Source organism: Meriones unguiculatus, chromosome 1 (assembly GCF_030254825.1).
Source record: "Meriones unguiculatus strain TT.TT164.6M chromosome 1, Bangor_MerUng_6.1, whole genome shotgun sequence".
Lineage (NCBI taxonomy): Eukaryota > Metazoa > Chordata > Mammalia > Rodentia > Muridae > Meriones > Meriones unguiculatus.
This window is the reverse complement of record NC_083349.1, coordinates 125,460,970-125,480,259: the sequence shown is the minus strand read 5'-3', so window position 1 is coordinate 125,480,259 and position 19,290 is coordinate 125,460,970. Positions and strand designations below refer to the sequence as shown.

General features: G+C 46.6%; 1 protein-coding gene across 6 annotated transcripts in view; it reads left to right on the top strand.

Annotated features, from left to right (window-relative positions):
- Positions 1–17,848, top strand: part of Rnf144a (ring finger protein 144A) — a 114,220-nt gene extending 96,372 nt beyond the window's left edge. For all 6 annotated transcript variants that reach the window (XM_021651272.2, XM_060366371.1, XM_060366340.1 and 3 more), the window contains 3 exons: positions 2,280–2,427; positions 8,229–8,318; positions 14,012–17,848. In XM_021651272.2, coding sequence (XP_021506947.1) covers positions 2,280–2,427; positions 8,229–8,318; positions 14,012–14,143 — 370 coding nt within the window. In that variant the 3' untranslated portion in view covers positions 14,144–17,848. The remainder of the gene's footprint in view (positions 1–2,279; positions 2,428–8,228; positions 8,319–14,011) is intronic.
- The last annotated feature ends 1,442 nt before the right edge of the window (positions 17,849–19,290 follow it).

The following is a 19,290-nucleotide window of genomic DNA, read 5'->3' as shown; positions in this document are numbered from 1 at the left end:
TAGTAGTAAGGACACCAAGCATAGTGGGTGCTGATTGCAAGCAAGATCACTTAGTAGGTCTACAGGGACCTGAAGCCAAGAGCCCATGTCTCTCTAAATTTCTGAATCTATTAGAATATGGCAAAACACTATTGTATTTCTTTCTCTTTACTCCTCCTAGTCAGATAACCCAGCTGTTTGCCCAGGTAGACTTTGTAGATCAATTTAATAGAGTGAGTAGTAAGAAAATGGCTATATTGGGGGCATTCCCTTCCCCCAACAAAATGCATACTGTCTTGTACCTCAACCAGGCAAACTGGCTGTGTGTCTGATGAAGACACTATCTTGACTGCCCACTACTACCCAAAGGAGTCCTCCCCACCTGGTCCCTGGTTTTCTTGGTTTTCCCATACTCAGGGAGGTACCCCAGCTCTACGCCAGCCACAGATCCTCTGTTGGTCTCCCAGCTCATCACTCTATCACTTTGTACACGGCCCCTAGGTAACAGATCTCTCTTCCACCATGTTCCTTTTCCTGAGCTTCTTTGCTACCCTTTGCACGGGGTGCCCATCTCGTCTGTCACCTCTGTCCCCATGGTGGTGTTGGTGACTGCATCCTTTCCTTTCCTACTGTCAGATGGGACGCGTTGACTACCATCCCAGACTTAATGTATTGTAGCTCACATGTTCCCATGGCTGAAGCTTCTGCTGCCAAGGGCTATGCATGCTTGACATTTGACCTGGTATACACTAGGCATTTGCTACTAGCAAAGATCACTGAATTCCTATGTAGGGTTATAGAAGCTTCCAGACTCTTCACAGCAAGAAACATACCTGCTGTGCTGCTTGATTAAAAGTGATTGGCAGAGACTGATTTCCAGGGAGGGGAGAGCTAGAAGCAGATGAAGAGTCTAACCGGGGAAGCTGCCCAGTTTGTTGTCTAATCCCTAGTGAGTGAGGGAGTCTTGCCTCTTTCAGGATGAAGAGAGTGGAGGACCCTTCCTAGTGGGATGAAGGAGGTTCCCAGCCCATGTATTTTTCTTACCATCAGGGGTGGGGAGGAGCTCAGTCAGTAGACTGCCTGCCTCCAATGCAAGAAGCCCCACATTCGAGCCTCACCACTGCATAAACCAAACATGGTGGCACATGCTTGTAATTCTAACATTCAGAAGACAGTTGATATTGAATGACTTCCGGAATTACTCTCCATTTTATATATTGAGTCAGGGTCTCTCACATGAACTCAGAGCTTATCAGTCAGCTAGACTAGCTACCCAGCTTGCCTTGGGGATAGCCTGTCCTTACCTACTTATATATAGTATTAACATTGTAGATAGATACCACATCAACCCAGCTTCTATATGGATTCTGGAGGTTCAAACTTGAATCCTTGTGCTTGCATGGCAAATACTCATCCCAATGCATGGCAAACACCCTTCCCCGTAAGCACTCCTCGCAGCCTTTTCCAGAATCTCTTAACCTATCATCTTCCATTAAGTGGACAAAACAACCCTATTCACTCAGGACCACATGCCTTACTACACTTGGGAAACTGGTGGACACGATCACGAGGAATGTTCACTGCCAATCATCAGGAAATTTGGGCTAAAGGACCCGACATTTAACTCTTGTATATATTGTATCCCACATTCTCTTGTGACTAGGCATTTAAATATAGGCACCTGCGGTGAGCATTCTTATTCAAACTACCATGGCTACTTTGCACAAGCAAGGTACTTTATTAGGCTCACGCCAAAGATTGAGGCTAGTTGAGGTGTCTGATAGCTGGTTTGTGGAGAAGCCAGCATCAGCCGCCAGACTTAAGGGTAATGACCACTGCATATCCGTTCCGTCCCTAGCCCCCAGGAAAACAGTAGTGTCCGGCAAGCCAGATAAACCTTCTGAAGCATATGTGCATCTTCATGTGTTTATGTTTATGACTTTTTTTTTCCTGACAAGACCAAAGTACATAAAGTTTATTATCCACTCTTTAGAAAATGCACACATTTGTGAAACCCTAGCACCATCCCTTGGGTTCCCCCATTATAAGCTTTGAGCTGTGGATTAGTTTTTCTATAGAAATCTAAGATTAGTCACATGCTGATATAGCTTTTTGTTTTGTTTTGTCTTAACCTAGCAGATTGGCTGTCTCTTGGCTATTTGTTTCCTGGAATTTTTGTTTCTTTGGGTTTGTGTTTCTCAGAGGGTCTGAGGTCCCTCTGAGAAGTGCTTCCGGAGCAGCCCCACCGCTGGGTTTCCCTTGACCCCAACTATGTGACCCTCATAGTATGTCTCCCGCAGCTCCGCTTTCAAGATGGAAGAGGGCGACGCACCCATCAAGCGCTGCCCCAAGTGCAGGGTGTACATCGAGCGGGATGAGGGATGTGCGCAGATGATGTGTAAGAGCTGCAAGCACGCCTTCTGCTGGTACTGCCTGGAATCTCTGGACGTGAGTGCCCCGCAGCCTCACAGGGTGGCTGTGGGAGAGGTGGGAGGTGGACCCATCCTTGCCCAGGGAAGCTGGACACTTTGCTGGTGACAGAGAAGTAGCACTAGGGGAGGAGTCTGCTGTGTTTGTGGCTATTTTGGTTTCCTGGGGTGACGCTTGTTCACTAGTGCTGGGTATGGAATCTTGGGTCAGGCTGGGGGTTCGGCTTTATCTTGAAGAGTGTTGGGGTCTCTGCAAACACCAGGAAAACAAACTGCGTGAGGCAAGAAGGGAGCCTGGTTCAACATGACTCAGTAGCCAGTGCTGGTTCAAACTTCTTAAGTCTGGTGATAGGCAGTTTACTTTAGGTGTTTTTAAGTACAGCATAATTTGGACAATTGTTTCCTGATGTAACACAATCCTGTGTACACAAAGAGACACAATCACATTGAAACCATTCTGAAAATAAATCTCACTTCTTTTATGAAGGTGGCTTCCAGAGATAGGCTACATGTGTTATCTTAGGGCCTACGGGAGGATTTGATGTGGTCTTGGAGATACAGGTAGCACCGAGTTCATCTGGGCTATTTGCTACCACTGGTCCTGGTTGTGAGAGCTTGGGGGAGTCCATGGCAATACATAGGTCACCCAGACTATTGACCGGCTCCATTTCCCAGCCTTCTGGGTGGAAAACAGGTTATACCTATATTTCTTTGGATAGACAACCCTGCGTGTGTATCATGCCAATGCTTCCTTAGTGCTTTTCTGTGAGCCCAGGACCCTTGTGCTCCCAACAAAAGAAGAGGTGCTGATTATCTCAGGGTCTGGCTCTTTAGGTCCAATCCTAATGAGCCTGGCTGTTGTGATACGGCACTACAGACATAAACAATAGGTATCCATTTTTCACAGTTCCTGTGCTGGAAAGCTGGAATATAGGTGCTGGCAGAATGGGTCCTGATGAGGGCTCCTTTCCTGGTCCTTTCATAATTGTCTTCTTCCTCGACATGCTGAGATGAGCAAGCTCTGGTCTTTCCAAAGACACTAATCATGTCAGAGACTCCATCCTCATGACCTCATCTAAACCTAACCACCCCAAGAGGCCCACCTCCTGACACCACCATAGTGGGACGTGGAACTTCATTGAATTCCAGAATTTGAGTTGTAGGAAGCACATTTAGATAGCAGAACAATGGGGAAAATGAAAGTACACACAGCAAAGCATGCTGGGCATCGGGAAATTTTTATGCTTCATCTACACTGAAGGGAAATATTTATTTCCTTTGCCATTGGCCAAAATAGAAGTTTCTAGCCTAACATAGCAGCCTTCTCTCATGTGTTCTCTGTCAAGCCCCTTATGCTGTTCCTGCTGTAAGGGTTCCTTATGGCTTCAAGCCCTCTCTCCCATCTACACACCTGTCTGTGCAGAAAAGTGAGGTCCAGATTTCAGAAAAATGTACTAACAATGTAAATCAGAGGTATTTTTGTCACCCACTATAGCAGGGACATGGTCACACCAGAGATTTGGTTTCTCTGGAATCATCTAGCCTGATGAAAGCAAAATATATCTGCTTCTTATTCTCTTTCCTCAGCTATATTGCCAGCTGGGTAGTGTTCATGTTTCTTCTCTGTTGCTATGATAAAAATGCTTTGATCAGAGGCAATTTAGGAAAGGTTTTCTTTTGTTTACTTTTTTTTGTAAGTTTTACAGTGACGTCAGGGTAGGTACTTGAAGTATCAGTGGAAAACTGCTACTTGCTGCCTCACCCCCATCCTTGCTTGCTGATACAATCTAGGGAGTGGTGCTGCCCACAGTGGGCTTCGCCCTCCCGTATCAACTAACTAGGCAATGCCAAACAGACAAGCCCATAGACCACTTGGATCTGGGAAAATCCTCAATTAGAACTCTTTCTTCAGGTGATGCTAGATTGTATCAAGTTGACAGTTGAAGCTGAGAAGGAAGGCATCTTCCCAAAATGATGATATTATAACTTTATTTTTGGAGGAGTTTTATCATGTGCACTGTAAATGAATATCCTTGAAAAGTAGTTGTGTGGGTGTAAAAATCACTTGTGAAGCATTGTAGTAAGCAATAGTCCAGGTGAACTGAACTGAGAGGAGTCTATTTATATCTGTTCTGGACTGCAGAGATGAACATGTCCAGTTCCTTAATTTTAGTAGAAAGCTATGAGATGCCTGAAAGTTTCATTCGCAAACTTAAAATCACAATGAAATCATGTCTTTAAGACGTAGTGACCACCATTTTCTAGCATCATTTTTAGTTTGATTGAACTAAAAGAAAACTCCTGGGGCAGCTGGGTGTGGTAGTGTACACCTGTAATCCCAGCACTTGGGAAGGCTGAGGCAGGTGGATCTCTGTGAGTTCGAGGCCAGCATGGTCTGCAGATCAAGTCCAGGACAATCAAAGCTACATAGAGAAATCCTATCTCAAAACACCCAAACCAAACCACCACCACCCCAAAAAAACCAAAACCCTCTTGGGGCATTAGAGGCACAACTGTGTGTGTGTGTGTGTGTGTGTGTGGTGAAGGGTGAAGATTGAATAAGAAAGGAAGTTCCACCCTGAATATGGGTGGATGGGTGGCTCCATCTCCTGGGCTTTGGTCAGAGATAGAATGAAAATGGAAAAGGAAAATGCCAACCAAGCACCAGCATTTGTTTCTCTGTGCTTTGAGATGTGCCAGTATGTGAACAAGCAACCTCAAACTGCCTTCATCATGCCTCCTAACCTCAGTGGACTGCAGCCTCAAACCACAAGCCCAAATAAACCCTTCCTTCCGTAAAGCTTCTTGTCAGGTGTTTGACCAAAGCATAGTGAAGTAACAGTGCAGACCTTATGAAAGTCCTTGGGTGCATAAGAAAAGCCACCTTCAATATGTGTTCATCATGGCCAGTAGGCCTGTTCTTGCACCTGGGCTGTTACCCTCTGGTGGATGAAAGGTAACTGTATATAGCATCAGTGTGGAGGAAACATCACTTAGGCATTCCAAGAGGACAGAGTTTGCAGCAGGTAGAAGTGGCCATATGCAGTTGTGGGAACGAAGGTCATGGTCTTCAGAGTTCAGCCTCTCTGTGATAGGTCATCTTGACTCTCAGCTTGATAGGATTTGTACTTTCCATGGAAATGTGCTTCTGGGAACCCTGTGAAGAAGTTTCTAGGTGAGGTTAATTGAGGTTAAATGTGTGCTAGAGTCTTGGGATGAACAAAATGGAGGAAGCTAACTGACTGTGGCTGCCGTGTGACCCGATGCCTCAACCTCCTGTGAGGAAGCCATGCCTTCCCCACCATGATTTACTGTATACCTCCAAACTGTGGAGCCAAAATGATCCCCTCCTTAAGTCAAGCCATAATAACAAAGAAAATAGCCAACACAATGCCAGTTGGAAATCCTGTGCCATGCATGCTACAAGGGCCCATCCCATGGAGAGGGCAATTTTTAATGGGTGTGGAGTCCACTACACAGAGCAGCATGGGACCAGAGACTAGAGGATGGAGGTGGCTAGAGACTGGAAGTTGAGCAAGAGTTTACTCACCCGCCACAGAGAACAGGAGATGTTGAATCCTGCGGTTACAAAAGAAAAGGGTGGGGAGCGGGCATAGAAGAACTCTGACATGGCCAGAAATTCTGATGAAGCTGAAGCCAGAATGGAGCCATGACTTTCTCTATGTGGGGTTAAAGGCTTTGACCTCCAGCAGGGCAAAGCAGCCATGCAAGGACAGATTGGATCAGAACCACTTGGGGAGTCTGGAACATGAGCATTCCCTTTGCCTGTGGGCCAGTATTATTACCAGAATTGTTAGGACCGAAGCCTGGACTTGAGTAGTTCTCACAGCTAGGCTTAGCTACCCAGCCTCATTCCCCCAGGTAAAGAAGCAGAGAAGTTTATTCATTATGGCTGCACTGGGAAGAGGAGCAGATGAAGGAGTCCAGTGACTCCACCCTCACCCCCATGGACTCCATCTTCCAGGTACTAGCATGAGGCTCAGCTTTAAACAGGAGGCAAGAGAGAAAACAAAACTTAGCAGCCCTGGCCAAGCTGTGGCCCCACCCATCATTGGCCATCATTGCCTCAGCTCTAGTCCCTGCTGCAAGGTAGCCTGGCAAATTGTCAGACAGTTGTTAACTCTTCCTGAGAGAGATAACCCCCTCCCCCACTGCCCCATAACAGGCTGCAGCCTATTTCTTCTCCCATACGAGACTTCTGAGAAAATTCCAAGTCCTTGGAGTTCATTATTTTTCAGTCCTCTTATAGCCAAAGGGCAGGGGTGGCTCTATCTTCTCTGTTTAGAATATTTCTGCCTCTGCCATGGCGGCCACAGTATCTGCGGTGTGGCCTGGCCTGGAAGTCTTCCTTTGCCACAGGCTGCGTAGGAGGTTTGGACAACCAGTAAACACTTTCAAGCGTTGGAGATCAGTAAAGACTTTAAGGTAGCTGATGCTGTGGCTTGGTATGTGCTTCCTCTAAAGGACTTCAAAGCTTTTTAGAGAGCCCGCAGAATAAGATGCTGTGATGGGCGGGTTGCGAAAATGAGGCAAGTGCACTTAAGCTGTTCTCTGGGGTAACGTACATTAACGTCAGTGTGAAGGGAATGGCAATTAAGACTCGAAGAGGAGAGCTCTCAGCAGCCAGAAGTGGCCAGATGGAATTTCAACAAAGACACCTGGAGCTGGAGGAGGCTGTGAACTCACCTGCCTAGGGAAGGTGGGACAGCTGCTGAGCTTCTGCCTCTAGTGGTCATTGCCTGGAACTGCATCGTCAAAGCCAGGGTTTACTGCCACGCTGCCATTAAATTCAGACCGTGGGATGCTTGACTTATGTCAGAAAACAGGGTTCCCCTTTCAGCATGGGACTAGGTTCTAGCTCTATCGTGTTGATCTGAGGGGCCAGAAGTTGGTAGGTGGTATCCTGGGTGATTTCTCTGGTTTTCTTGTCCTTTCAGTCGTGTTAGACCCCATGATTATTCTTTAACAGAAGCTTCCCATTGGTGGTCTTGGTTAAATGAGCAAAGGGTATTGGCCTGCTGGGTGCTGTTTCCTACCTGTTTCCTGTGTTGGTGATGCACAGGCAGGGCCTCCCATGTGTGGAGGTGAGAAGAACACCCATCTCTGACTGATACTCAGTGGTGCTGATACAGACTGATGTGCACTGAGTGGTAGACATCCTCAGAGGGACCAACATAATGTGCCTTCATCCCGGGAGCCTGGCAGTCTGGAGGTGACTGTCCTGAGAATGTGAGGTGGGGCCTCCTGGAGGGAGACATGACCAGACAGACAGCTCTTGGTACAGCAGGGTACATCCCTGCCTACTCTAGATAGGTGGAGACCTTGTGGGTAGAGGGTGGCTGCTGGACTGGGTCTTGAGTAAAGAGAAACACTGCAGAGTTCTGAGCTGAGGGGGAAATAGCCTGGTGAGAAGCTGGTCTGGTCTCATGGGATTTGACACAGGCAGGCCCAGGGGAACTCCAGAGAGCCTGAACCCGATCTTGCTCTTCAGTCGCCTGTGTTGGTACAATATCCAGGGGTGGCTTCTACACCCAGGAGACCCTCCTCTGGCTCAGTACTGAAATCTGACCCAAGACTCCCTCTGTTGAATGAGGCTAGCAGTTCCCTCTGGATGCTGTCTGGAGAGGAGTGGTGGCCAGAGTGACAGCCTGCAGGCTTGCAGCACATGCGTCCCCCCTGCTGTCACTCTTGCCTGTGCCCACAGACTGTATACCTGGAGAGGTGAAACAGACTGGGCTGTTCAAAAGACTGAGAGCCTGACTCCGACTCTCACTGTGGATTCTTCTCTACCCTTGCCAGGACGACTTCCTTCTGATCCATTATGACAAGGGGCCTTGCCGCAACAAGTTGGGTCACTCCCGAGCATCGGTCATCTGGCATCGGACACAGGTGAGAGGCTGCCCACCTGGAACTCCGATCTCAAAGAAAGTGCGCACGCGTGCGTGCGTGCGTGCGTGCGTGCGTGCGTGCGTGCGTGCGTGTGTGTGTGCTAGAAGACTTTTGGGTAGAAAGTGATGCTGATGGCTCTGGCCCAGTGTTCAAAACTCCTTGTGCTTGATGAAGAGCTGTCTAGAGCTGTCCTGAGAGAGGCCAGCAAGTTGCTAACGGGAAAGGGCGACGGGGAAGTAATGAGACATTTCTGCTGCCTGTGGAGCCTATAAACGGCTCTTATGGCAGCTGATTCAGCACTGTTGAATTCTACGTTGAGTGGCATTTATCACCCATGTGCCAGGCCCCTTTGAGAGTTGGAGTCACATATGTAATAAGTTCTTCCATGGAGCCTGCCTTCTGTTAGGGTGAAAGGGACAGGGATGATGACCCAGCAGACTCAACCACAGCATAAATCAGCTCAACCACAGCATAAATCAGCTCCGGAGTTCGGGGTGGGTGGGTCTTAGGTGCATGGGTGGCAAGGCTCCTTATGTCTTAGTGCTGCTTCTGAGTGTCAAGGAGCACACCTGTGTGTAAGCTGGACAGGGGAGAGAGGACAGGGGCAGGTGAGGTACTAGGTTCATGGAAGGATAGACTCATGTGGACAGTGGGACAGGGAGTATGGGGTGAGTCTGAAGTTTCGTGGCAAGGCCATGTCTCAGAGGGCTTTGTAAGACCTAGCAGACACAGCTTTTATTCATGCCCAAGTCGGTAACCGTGAAGGAGTTGGGACAGTGGAGTCCGTCATGTTCCCTAATTGATGTGGAAGGGGCTTCTTTCATAGACTTTGCCACGAGTCCTCTGAGGACACTGTGCCAGTCCACCCAAAGACAGAGACCCACTCTCAGGACAGTAGCCCAGAGCTGGGAGCAGGTCTAAGTGTAACTGCAATTCCTTGGCACTCCTAGCTACAGGTGGATGGGGATGGAAGCCCATGAGTGTGAGTGTCTGCGGCAGGGATGAGGGGATTGCCTGCAGTGTTACATAGTAGCAGGCAGTGCTCCCAGCGGCTGATCAGGCCTGATGGCCCCTACTTATTCGCTCACAGTAGTAAGGGTCATTGCTTTGGAGTTCTGTGTTTTTCAGGTATAATCTTCTATATGCATCTGTGTGGAAGAATATCACTCACAATTTGTAGGGCTGACCTCATTTGCTAGCTTCTATAGTGTATACAGCCTTTCAGAGACACATAGGCTATAGGTAAAGGAGCACAGGACATCCAAGATTACACTTGGATTGAGAAAGGTCAAAAGCAATGAGCAAGCCACTGCTTACGGATAGGGAAGGTTGTCAGCAATGATCTGAGTATGTGGAATAGCAGAAGTGAAGGGCATACATGTGGCCGTACATGAGGGAGACTATCTATGGAAGGTCTTCTCCCCTCCCCTGTGCATTTGCAGGCAAGTCTAGGCCCTGTGTCAGGGTCCTGCAGCTTTCAGTATTGTCCAAACCCAACACACCACAGCATGGCCGTGACCCCCAAAGACCCCTTCATTCTTGTGGTCTGTCTGCCTTACTGGCTTGCCTAGAGAGGCCCTGTTCCCCTGCTGGCCTCCTGGTTCTGGATCCAGGTGCACCTCCCCCATTTCCTCTTTGGACAGGCTTCCTGCCTTAACTCTGCTCGCCACACACTTGTTAATAATACATAGTGACAGAGGGTTTGTTGTTGTTTGTTTGTTTGTTTGTTTGTTTTAACTGTCATCAATATCTTCAGGACATTTTTATTGAGTGTTTATAGAGCACCCAGTATTGTAAGAGGCAAATTTAGGAGCCTAGTGTAGACTAAGCAGGGGTCTGGGGCCTCATCGCTTCTTCTTGTGTTTGTGAACTAGACATAAACCTCCTGGGCTGTCATGAGCCTGCATAGGCTTGATGTTCATCATTCCCACATCTCTGCTTCATGCCCATGCCCAGCTCTGTGATGTCACTTGTACTCCCTGCAACCCATTCAAGCCTTACGTCTGCTCTGAGTCTGTGACACTGCCTCCCGCCTCCAAGGAAGAGGGCGTGCCCCATCACACCTGTTGCTCTCCCATCTGACTCTCCCTCTGGACTCTGCATCTGTCTTGCATCTTGAGATACATTGGCCTGTCCTCTTTGTAAGGGATTGTCCTCCTTGTAACATCAAAGCCCTGGTCCTATCCCTGAGAGAGGCGCTTCAGAAATGGTTGTCAGATGAAATGAGGCTTCGGCTAGGACTGTGGCATTGCTTCATCAGGGTTCTCATCCTTCTCGCTTTGGCTGCCTCCTGGATATGTAGCAGGTTTGACATAGGGTAGTCCTGATCCTTGTTCTGTCTCTTCAGGGTCTGTTCCTGGTGAAGTGACGGAGGTGGAAATAGTGAGCTTGTGGGTCCCCACCCAAAGGACTGAACACCTGGGTGTGGAGCAGCTGTGACAGGGGAAGCAGAGCACAGTAACAGCTGTGGTGTGAAGTGTGACACACACCCAGTGGCTGGCAAGGACACCTGTGCTCTCAAGAGGCCCACACACTACGAGGTCCACCTGCTGGAAATGGGCCCATCAGAGACAGTTTCTACCTCCTCTGACCATTTTTACTGCTTCTTAAGTCTTTCCTGTTACTGGTCCTTCTAGCTCGCTCCTGCATTGCTGGCCATACCGTCCCACAGGCGATGCTTTGAACAAAACCCAGCAACCCTGAAAATTCTAATTTAGCCCATTCACAGGCAGGAATGCAGGAGGTCATTCCTGTTGCCAGGCAGTGTGAGAAGGTGAAGCAAGGACATAACCGTGTCAGTCCAGGCTGGAAGACTGTGAAGTAGAACAGTGTGAACCAGGGGGAGGGGGAAGGTGTAGGGGTATTACAATATAAGATCATGTGTTCTGAAGGCTGCAGGTTGAAAGAAAACCCCTTAAAGGAGGAGAAAGGATGAGCAGAGATGATGATAGGTCAACATCGTGATGCAGTTGGCTTGCTCCTGATGGTAGCTGGGATCAGATGAACTGAGAAGGGAGAGAGTAGGTGCTAGGGTGTAGGCTAAGGCTGACAGTGGGAACCCACAGAAGGATTTAGTGCCCCAGAACAAAATGCTTTGAACTAACTTTGGTCTAACTTAGATATCCCCCATATTACATTCAGCACCATCCCCAACCCTACAAAGCAGGAAGTGCCAGGCCGGAAGCCCCACAGCAGCCTGCTGTCCTCTTCTCTTTCCCACTAATATCCCTTCCATGCATTTTGAAAATCTGCTCCAGTCTTGTCTCTTGTACCCAGAATCTCTAGAGCACTCAGCACATAGCATAGCTTAATCTGGGGCTTTGGGCTTTGAATTGACACCCATAGGTAGGCATATGGAACAAGCTGACAGGCACCCGGGTGCTGCCGTCTGCATGTACATCAGCTAGAGTTCTGATATCAAGCCACCAACCCTGCAAACAGGTCAGGTGTGCTTCCCCTTGTCATAGATGGGGCCACTGCTGAGAACTTCTTAAGAGTTGGGATTCCAGGAAAGCTTCTGTCTCCAGCTCAGGGCCTTGCTCAACTCAGACCTCCATGGCATTGATGATAGACTTCAGGTCCAGCATGTTGAGACCGAAGTGTTTGGGGGATTGTCCTCGGTGTGAAATGCTGATTTTGCAAGTTTTTGCTTCCTTATTCTTCTTTGTTATAAAGTGTAGTTACATTGTTCTAACAGATTTGGGGGCCTTTGTTCCTTAGAGACATTGCACCTAGCTTCTTATGTGCTTCTTTCTAAGCACATTAAATGCATTTTACTCAACCCCTTTGTCAAATGCTCCATTCCAACACAACTGCATACTAGGAATGAAAATATTTCCTTATCTTGTCAAGGTTTTGTACAGCTTACCTTGTCCTGAGCTTGTGAGCATGCACACATACCTCTTCAGGGTGACACAGTCTCTGGGAAGATGAACAGGAATGAAAAACACGCGGTGGTGTCTACCCAGGCTGTGGTCCTAGCTGTGCACAGAAAGACATCCATGTGCTGTTAGCTGAGTCTCAGTTAATGAGAGCTGTGCCCAACATCCAGCTTCTTGTGAACATTCAATTAGGCCGGCTAGTTTTTGACTATGCATTTTTTTGTGTGTGTGAGGATGTGCATGAGGTCTGTCCCACTCTCCACCCCGAGGCTGAAGGACTGGGGTTCCTGCAAAGCTGCTTGACAGACACTAGGATGGCCATCTGAGGCTGGATTGATATTAGGACCTTTGGAAAAGCATATTGGTCCCTGGATTTTGCATCTGTAAAGTGAGCACAAATTTTTAAAAATGAAAACATTGGGCTGGATTTTAATCCAAGGACTCGGTGAGATTGCATCATCGTAAGCCTAGTTTTCTTCTGTAATGAGTGAAGTTTAAAATGCTTTGTTTCCCTTTCCATATCTTTAATTCGGACTTGGTCTTTTCTGAGATCCCACCACCTGTATTTTTTTTTTTTTTAATCAAATGAGCATCTCTGGCTGAGGCTTAATATCAGCACAGCCTCATTTATCAATTTGGTATGACATATTTTGTCAAATGTGATCTAATTTGTAGATGTGGGTGTGTTCATGTGTGGTGGTTGTACGTACTTGAGTGTGATTTGTTTCCAGGAAGAATTCCACTGAATTCTTTGCTTTACATGTGTTTGAGTCCTCACCAGTATTGTGGACCTTAGAAGATCCTTTGTTATCCAAAATTGAGAAGTAACCTTGGGGAAGACATGTACTTACAATCTTGAGCACTAGGTGGCAGTCTAACTCCATATTCAGCTTTTATTAGCAAGAGTATGGCTGATCTAGGTAAGGCTAGGGAAAAGAGGACCACGTTGATTTGAAACAGCCTCAGTGTGTGGTGTAGCTGGCAGCAGGTCTGCATTTGGGCCTTATACCTAGAGGGGGGAAAACGAGTTTATAAAAAATCAAAATACAAAACAGTCCATATTGGGTTTTAAATTACAGAAAGGCAAGGCTAGCTCAGTGTAATGTCAGATGCCCCATGGCCCTGCCATTCTAGTTCCTCAGTTTGAAGGGTCTTGTTCTTGCCCTCTTATCCATTAACCATCTGAGAATCTTTGTCAGCAGTTTCCCGTCCTCTAGCAAAGGTAGCCTTCTGTTACTTGGGTGAACCTTACCTGGAATTGGACCCACTTCCTTTGCATTAAAAACTTGGTCTTTGCATTAGATGGTGTTCTCCTGGAGTGTCCAGATCTCAGGCCCTATGATTTTCGTAGTAGCTAGCCATTGTCTGGCTAATGGTTGCTCAGGGAGAAATCACTAATTCGTTGAATACATACAAGAATGGATTGGGAGAAGAAGATAAAGAAAGGAGGGAGAAAAGGGAATACAAGCTAATAAACCAATGCTGGTTGGATAGATGGAAGGAGGCATGGGTACATGGATGATAGTTAAAGAGATGAATGAGTGGGTAGATGGTGGATGGATACATGCATAGCTCAGGGGCTGGTTGGATCGGTGAATGGGTGCATGAATGCAAAGGGGGCTATTTGAGTAGATGTATACATGGGATGGATAGTTAAATGGGTAGACAAACTATATGTTGGCACAGTAGATGGATAGATAGATATGTGAAAGGATGTATAATGGTAGTTGGTGGTGGTGGGTGTGGTTTAAACTTCAGCTATAGAACCAGCAAACCATCCCTCCTCACTTCTCTTCTTTGTTTCCCTTTTAGGTGGTGGGAATTTTTGCTGGATTTGGGCTCCTGCTCTTAGTGGCCTCCCCTTTCTTGCTCCTAGCCACACCCTTTGTACTTTGCTGCAAATGTAAGTGCAGTAAAGGTGACGATGACCCACTGCCCACCTAGAGGACGGCGTGATGCTGGAACAGACCCCTGCCTCGGGACGTGTGGCCCCCCTATCCCCCACCAACCCCCTCACTAAACATGTTTCTTGCCTTATGTGCCCCATTGAGCTTCAGTGTCTGGCTTGCTGCAGAGATTTCAGGGATGACATCAGCAAGTGGGCAGAGGCCCCAGGGGGTCTCCTGGCTGTGGGGGAGGCAAGGGTGGTACAGGTGGGTGGGACGCACCCCACAGAGCCATCCTGTGTCTTCAGACCTGGCTGGAAGTGGCATTAGCTGCACATCAAGGCAGTTTTCTCTCCATGGCCGTAGACTGGAAATGTCCAGTGGGAGTTTACAGATCCACTCGGACACAGGGACACCTTGGCTTCGAGATGGCACCATGTTGTCAGTAGAAGTCTACAAGGATTAGAACTCTCTTCAGCCAGCACCTGATTATCGGACTTGAGAAAAAAAAAAAAAAAAAACGCCCTGTTTGTGACAACTGTTTTTATTCTGAAAGGCATTTAGTAAAATCCTTTTTAGAAGGCTTTTCCCCCTGTCAACTGAGTAGTGAAAATCAACAAGGTGCGTATAAACCATCCTATGCCTTTTTTTGAAATGTGTATTTTATGAAGTTATAGATAAATGACTTTTCTGGCCTGACCATTTTTTTTCAGGAGCTATAGAAAGCCTTATGCACACTTTGTGGGTTTTTTTTTTTTCAACCTTCTGTAATCACTTTTTGAATGCTGTAAGCTGTGTACTGTTATCCACATGGGCCCCTGTTGTTGCATTTTTTTGAAGATACTGACACATTTAACTGATCATCTCTGGCTTTAGACCGCTGCCCCCTTTCCCTTACCCCTGTCACCCAGTTCAGCTCACAGGGCCCATCCCTCTTTCTCCCAGGTGGCAGCAAATGCCTTTGAATATCTTTAAACCAGATGTTTTCCTCTGAACTAGTTTTACTCCCACTGACTCTGTCTGGACTTATTGCCCCGGTTTGTAGGTGGTTAGCAAGGAGACAGTGTCATCTGGCCCTCTTAACCCTCGGAGGTTTGGTAGGAGCTTTCTGAAGTCTTTGCATTGTTCAAATGCTTTAAGTAATTTGAAAAATCATGTGACTCACATGGTCTCAACCCTGTAGTTAACTAGTTAACCAATTTGTTTTTGCTAGGAAAAGAAAAATAGGGAAAGGAAGGAAGGAAGGAAGGAAGGAAGGAAGGAAGGAAGGAAGGAAGGAAGGAACCTCTCTCTTTTACTTAATTTTCCTGATGTGGGGAGTTTGTGAATTGCTCTTTCACTGGGCTGTGTGACAGTTTCCATGTCAACAAAGTGTGAGATAATAAAACACAGATACTCCATCAAGTGACCTTGGAGACAGGAGAGAGGGTTTTCTTTCAGAATTGACTTTCAAAGCCCAGTGTGCTTCTCAGGAGCAGGCTAGAGCTGCAGAGGTTTACACGGGGTTGAGGGGTGGTGGCGGTCTGAAGGCTTATTAAGCATCCTACAAAGGAGCAAAGCAAACATGGAGTGCTATCATTTCAGCCATCTGTCTACTGCAAGCGCATCCTTGTGTGACTGCATTTATGGGTCAATGTCAACTCTTAGCAGACACTCCTTGCCCATAATGACTTCACTTTGTCTATTTTTTAATTGCTAATGAGTAACTGAGGAAAAGCAGAACCACTGTTCTCTCACCCTCTGGTATTGATTTTCTTTATTAAGCTCAAGCCATTTACAAGCTCAGTCCACATCAAAACTCAGAGTCCTCCGTAGCTGCAATTTGCAGGTTCACAAATCAGGCCTGACCTCAGCTGAGACCTTCCTTCTGAGTGAAGCCTAGGCCTTGAGCCTCTGTGGTTGAAAACATGGGGAAATGTGGCCTGGCTTTTCTGGAAAGGGCTGACCACTCCATGTGAGTCAGTAGATGGGATTTGAGGCCTGAAGTCTGCAGTTTATACATGAAACTCTCCGGCCACCACCCCTAAAGGCCTGTCAGTAGTGGCATCAGTCCTGAGCCCTGGTTCCTCCCCACCTTGCCTCAACTACTGCTGTCTGTTCAATAGCATTCATTGTTCAGTAGCATTCTGTCCTCCCGAGAGTGACTGCAGCTCAGTCTACCTAATCAAAGATGGGGTCACCTTATTTCTGTGAGACTTCCCTGGATGTTCACACACCTCTGTAACCCCACCCACTCTCACACCTCAACCTACAGTGGGCGTCCGAAGAACATGGCTGGATGCAGTCGGGAACCATAAGAATGCAGGGGCCAAACAGGTGTGATCAGAGTATCCCCCTCTGCCCTGAGTCTTTGTATCAAGCACACTTACTCAGTTGGATTTAGTAATAAAACCTTAACTCATCCATTCCCGATAGAGACACCAGCAAGATCACACTGAAGTATATACACCTGCATTGTTCCCTGTGGCCGGCCTTTTATTGGAGGCTGCCACACCTGTTTATTACAGACATTCAGCTTGAGCTATGTGTGACGTGAAATGCACACAGAACAGTGTGTGGCTTTCCAGTTATCTGAAGCCATCAGGCAGCTGACTATGCCATCGAGTCTTAGTGGGTGTACTTATCTCTGCAAAACTCAGTCCTACACTCTGTGGACCAGCTGTTGAGGCTTCCCATTCTCTCCTTGGGTGATGTCTGCAGAGGCTATGTCATGATAGGTGTTCATGGAGGACAGGGCGTCAGCTCCTTGCAAAGACAGAAATTCGGATTCCCACCTCATTACCCTGGATTAGCTCAGACAGTGGAACCAACATTTGCCCCTCCCACTTTGGTACCTATCTTGAGGAGAACAAATTCTCTCTATGGGGTATTATTCCATAAAACAAATGTGAGACCCTGGCCAGTTCCCCCACTGAACACAATGTGCCCAGGAGGAAGGATAGACTGACTTCAAGATGAATTTATCTTTTTCCACTGGAGTTAGGAAAGGGAAATGTTGTTTTATGAATTAGAAGAGAAGTGTTTCCCTTGGCAGTCTTTAAAAGTTAGGGGATTGTAAAAAGCCAGGGAGGACTTATTTTGTATACTTCCCAGATTCCCACTGAATGATAAATATACCTGTGAATATATATATATGTAAATCACGATGAAATGGTCAAGGGAAACCATTTTGCATGTATACAATTTTAGGAAGGTTTCCTTAAAGAAAAATACCAAAGCTTGTTTCTCCCTCACAAGGAACCCAAACCCTTATGAAGTTACAAGAGGTGAAGAAATTATCACTGGCTGTTGCCAAAACCTCAACCAGGAGGAACGGGCTTATGATCAAACAATTCCTGATGCCCCGTGACTAGGAGAGCCCACCTTCTTGGTAGTTAAAACCCCATGGTCTCCAGCCTCCCTGACTTGTATAATCCTGTCTTCCAAGATCCCAGGGCCCTTCAGTTAAGTGTAGCTATGTGCCACGTGCCTGACTTTTCTTTTCTATTTTGCCTTGGTGTGTTTTAATCTTGTATAAAAACATGCATGTGTCAGTCATGTGCACGTGCACACGTATACTTTCTGTATTTGACAAATGGTGGTGAGACCAAAAACAAACAAAAACTAAGAAAATTGCATTTGTGGTTTTGAAATGTGAGTACACTTTGTACCACTAACACTGTGATGTATAAGAGCTGTTTGAATGCCTTTTCATGTTGTGATTTGTACTTTAGAATCTTATAGAAACATTTGATTTATAATTTCAATACATATTTTAAATGTATTGTGTCTGACGTAGTCTTGTCTCTCGTTTTAAAGGGATTTCTTTTTAAAGATGTTTTGGCTGGAGTATACAGGTGATTTTTTTTTTAATCCTGCCTGGCTCTTTCTTTTTTAGCTGCATCGTTGACTAGCCTCAGGATTGGATAATGAATATGGCTGGAGGTGGGAGGGAGGAAGGAAAGAGGGGAACTCTTCACGGTTGGCAAATAGACCAGCATCTGTACTCTGAGGCTGTGTTCATCGCTGTGACAAAACGTCTGACAGAAGCAACTTAAGGGGTTGTTTGGCTCATGGTTGGAGAGGATGCCAGTCCCATTGCAGTGGAGAACAGAGGGCAGAGTCCATGACAGCATGCGTGTGTAGCTGAGACTCTTTACATCTCAAGCAAGAGAGGGAACTGTGGGCACTCAGTTTTTTTTTTCTCTCTTTTTATTCATCTTGGATCTCAACATCCCTGAGTTTTCTCACTGCTGTGACAAAACTTCTGACAAGAGCAATGTAAGGTGGGGAAGGATTTCTTTTAGCTCATGGTTTGAGGGCATGACAATAGGAGTATGGCAGCTCTTCAGATGGCATCCATGGTCAGCAAGCAATAGGGTGGGAAGTGAGGTATTGAAGGATGCTGATACTCAGCTTACTTTTTCCAAACATTTGGTTCACCACCCACCTGTGCGATGGTATTGCCCACACTCAAGATGCCCACAATTAAATCTTGATAGAGGCACCCTCACTGAAACACCCAGAGGTCTATTTCCATGGTGATTCAATGATGACTGACCATTACACTAGCCCATGAGATGATATCTTCCACATTCTGGATGGGCCTTTTCCCCTTAGTCCGTAGAAATGTCTTCATAGACACACTCAAAGGTGTAAATGACCGAGGTGTTTCTTGCTCCACAAATTGACAGTGAAGATGGACCATTACTGACTCTTAAGAGTAGTCTCAACCCTCAGATGCCAAATCATCTAGATCATGGGGTGAGCCAACTATTGAACCATCCCTTTATTTCTTGTGCTGCTGAACCAGTATGACATCTCTTTAGGAAGCTTCCTGCAATGGCATTGCTCCATCCGTGTGCACTTAACATGTTGCCATGCTTTAGTGAGGACACTATAAATACCAGTGACATTAATTTTGAAGCTGGAAAAATTACATAATATAATACAGATACTTCTAATAATAAAGGAAGCCATCTTTCCAAATTGACGGGGCATTGGTTCCAGGGTCCCCCCTGGTACTGAAATAGGCAGATGCCAAGATCCCTCACATACAACAGTGAAGTGCTTGCAATCCATTTGCACACATCCTACTGTGAAGGTTTAATACAATTCAAATGCTGTTTTAGTTACTTTCCTGTTGCTATAATAAAATACCACAAGCAAAAGCAAATTTAAAGCAGAAAGAATTTGTTTTTATTTATACGGAGAGAGAGTCTGTCA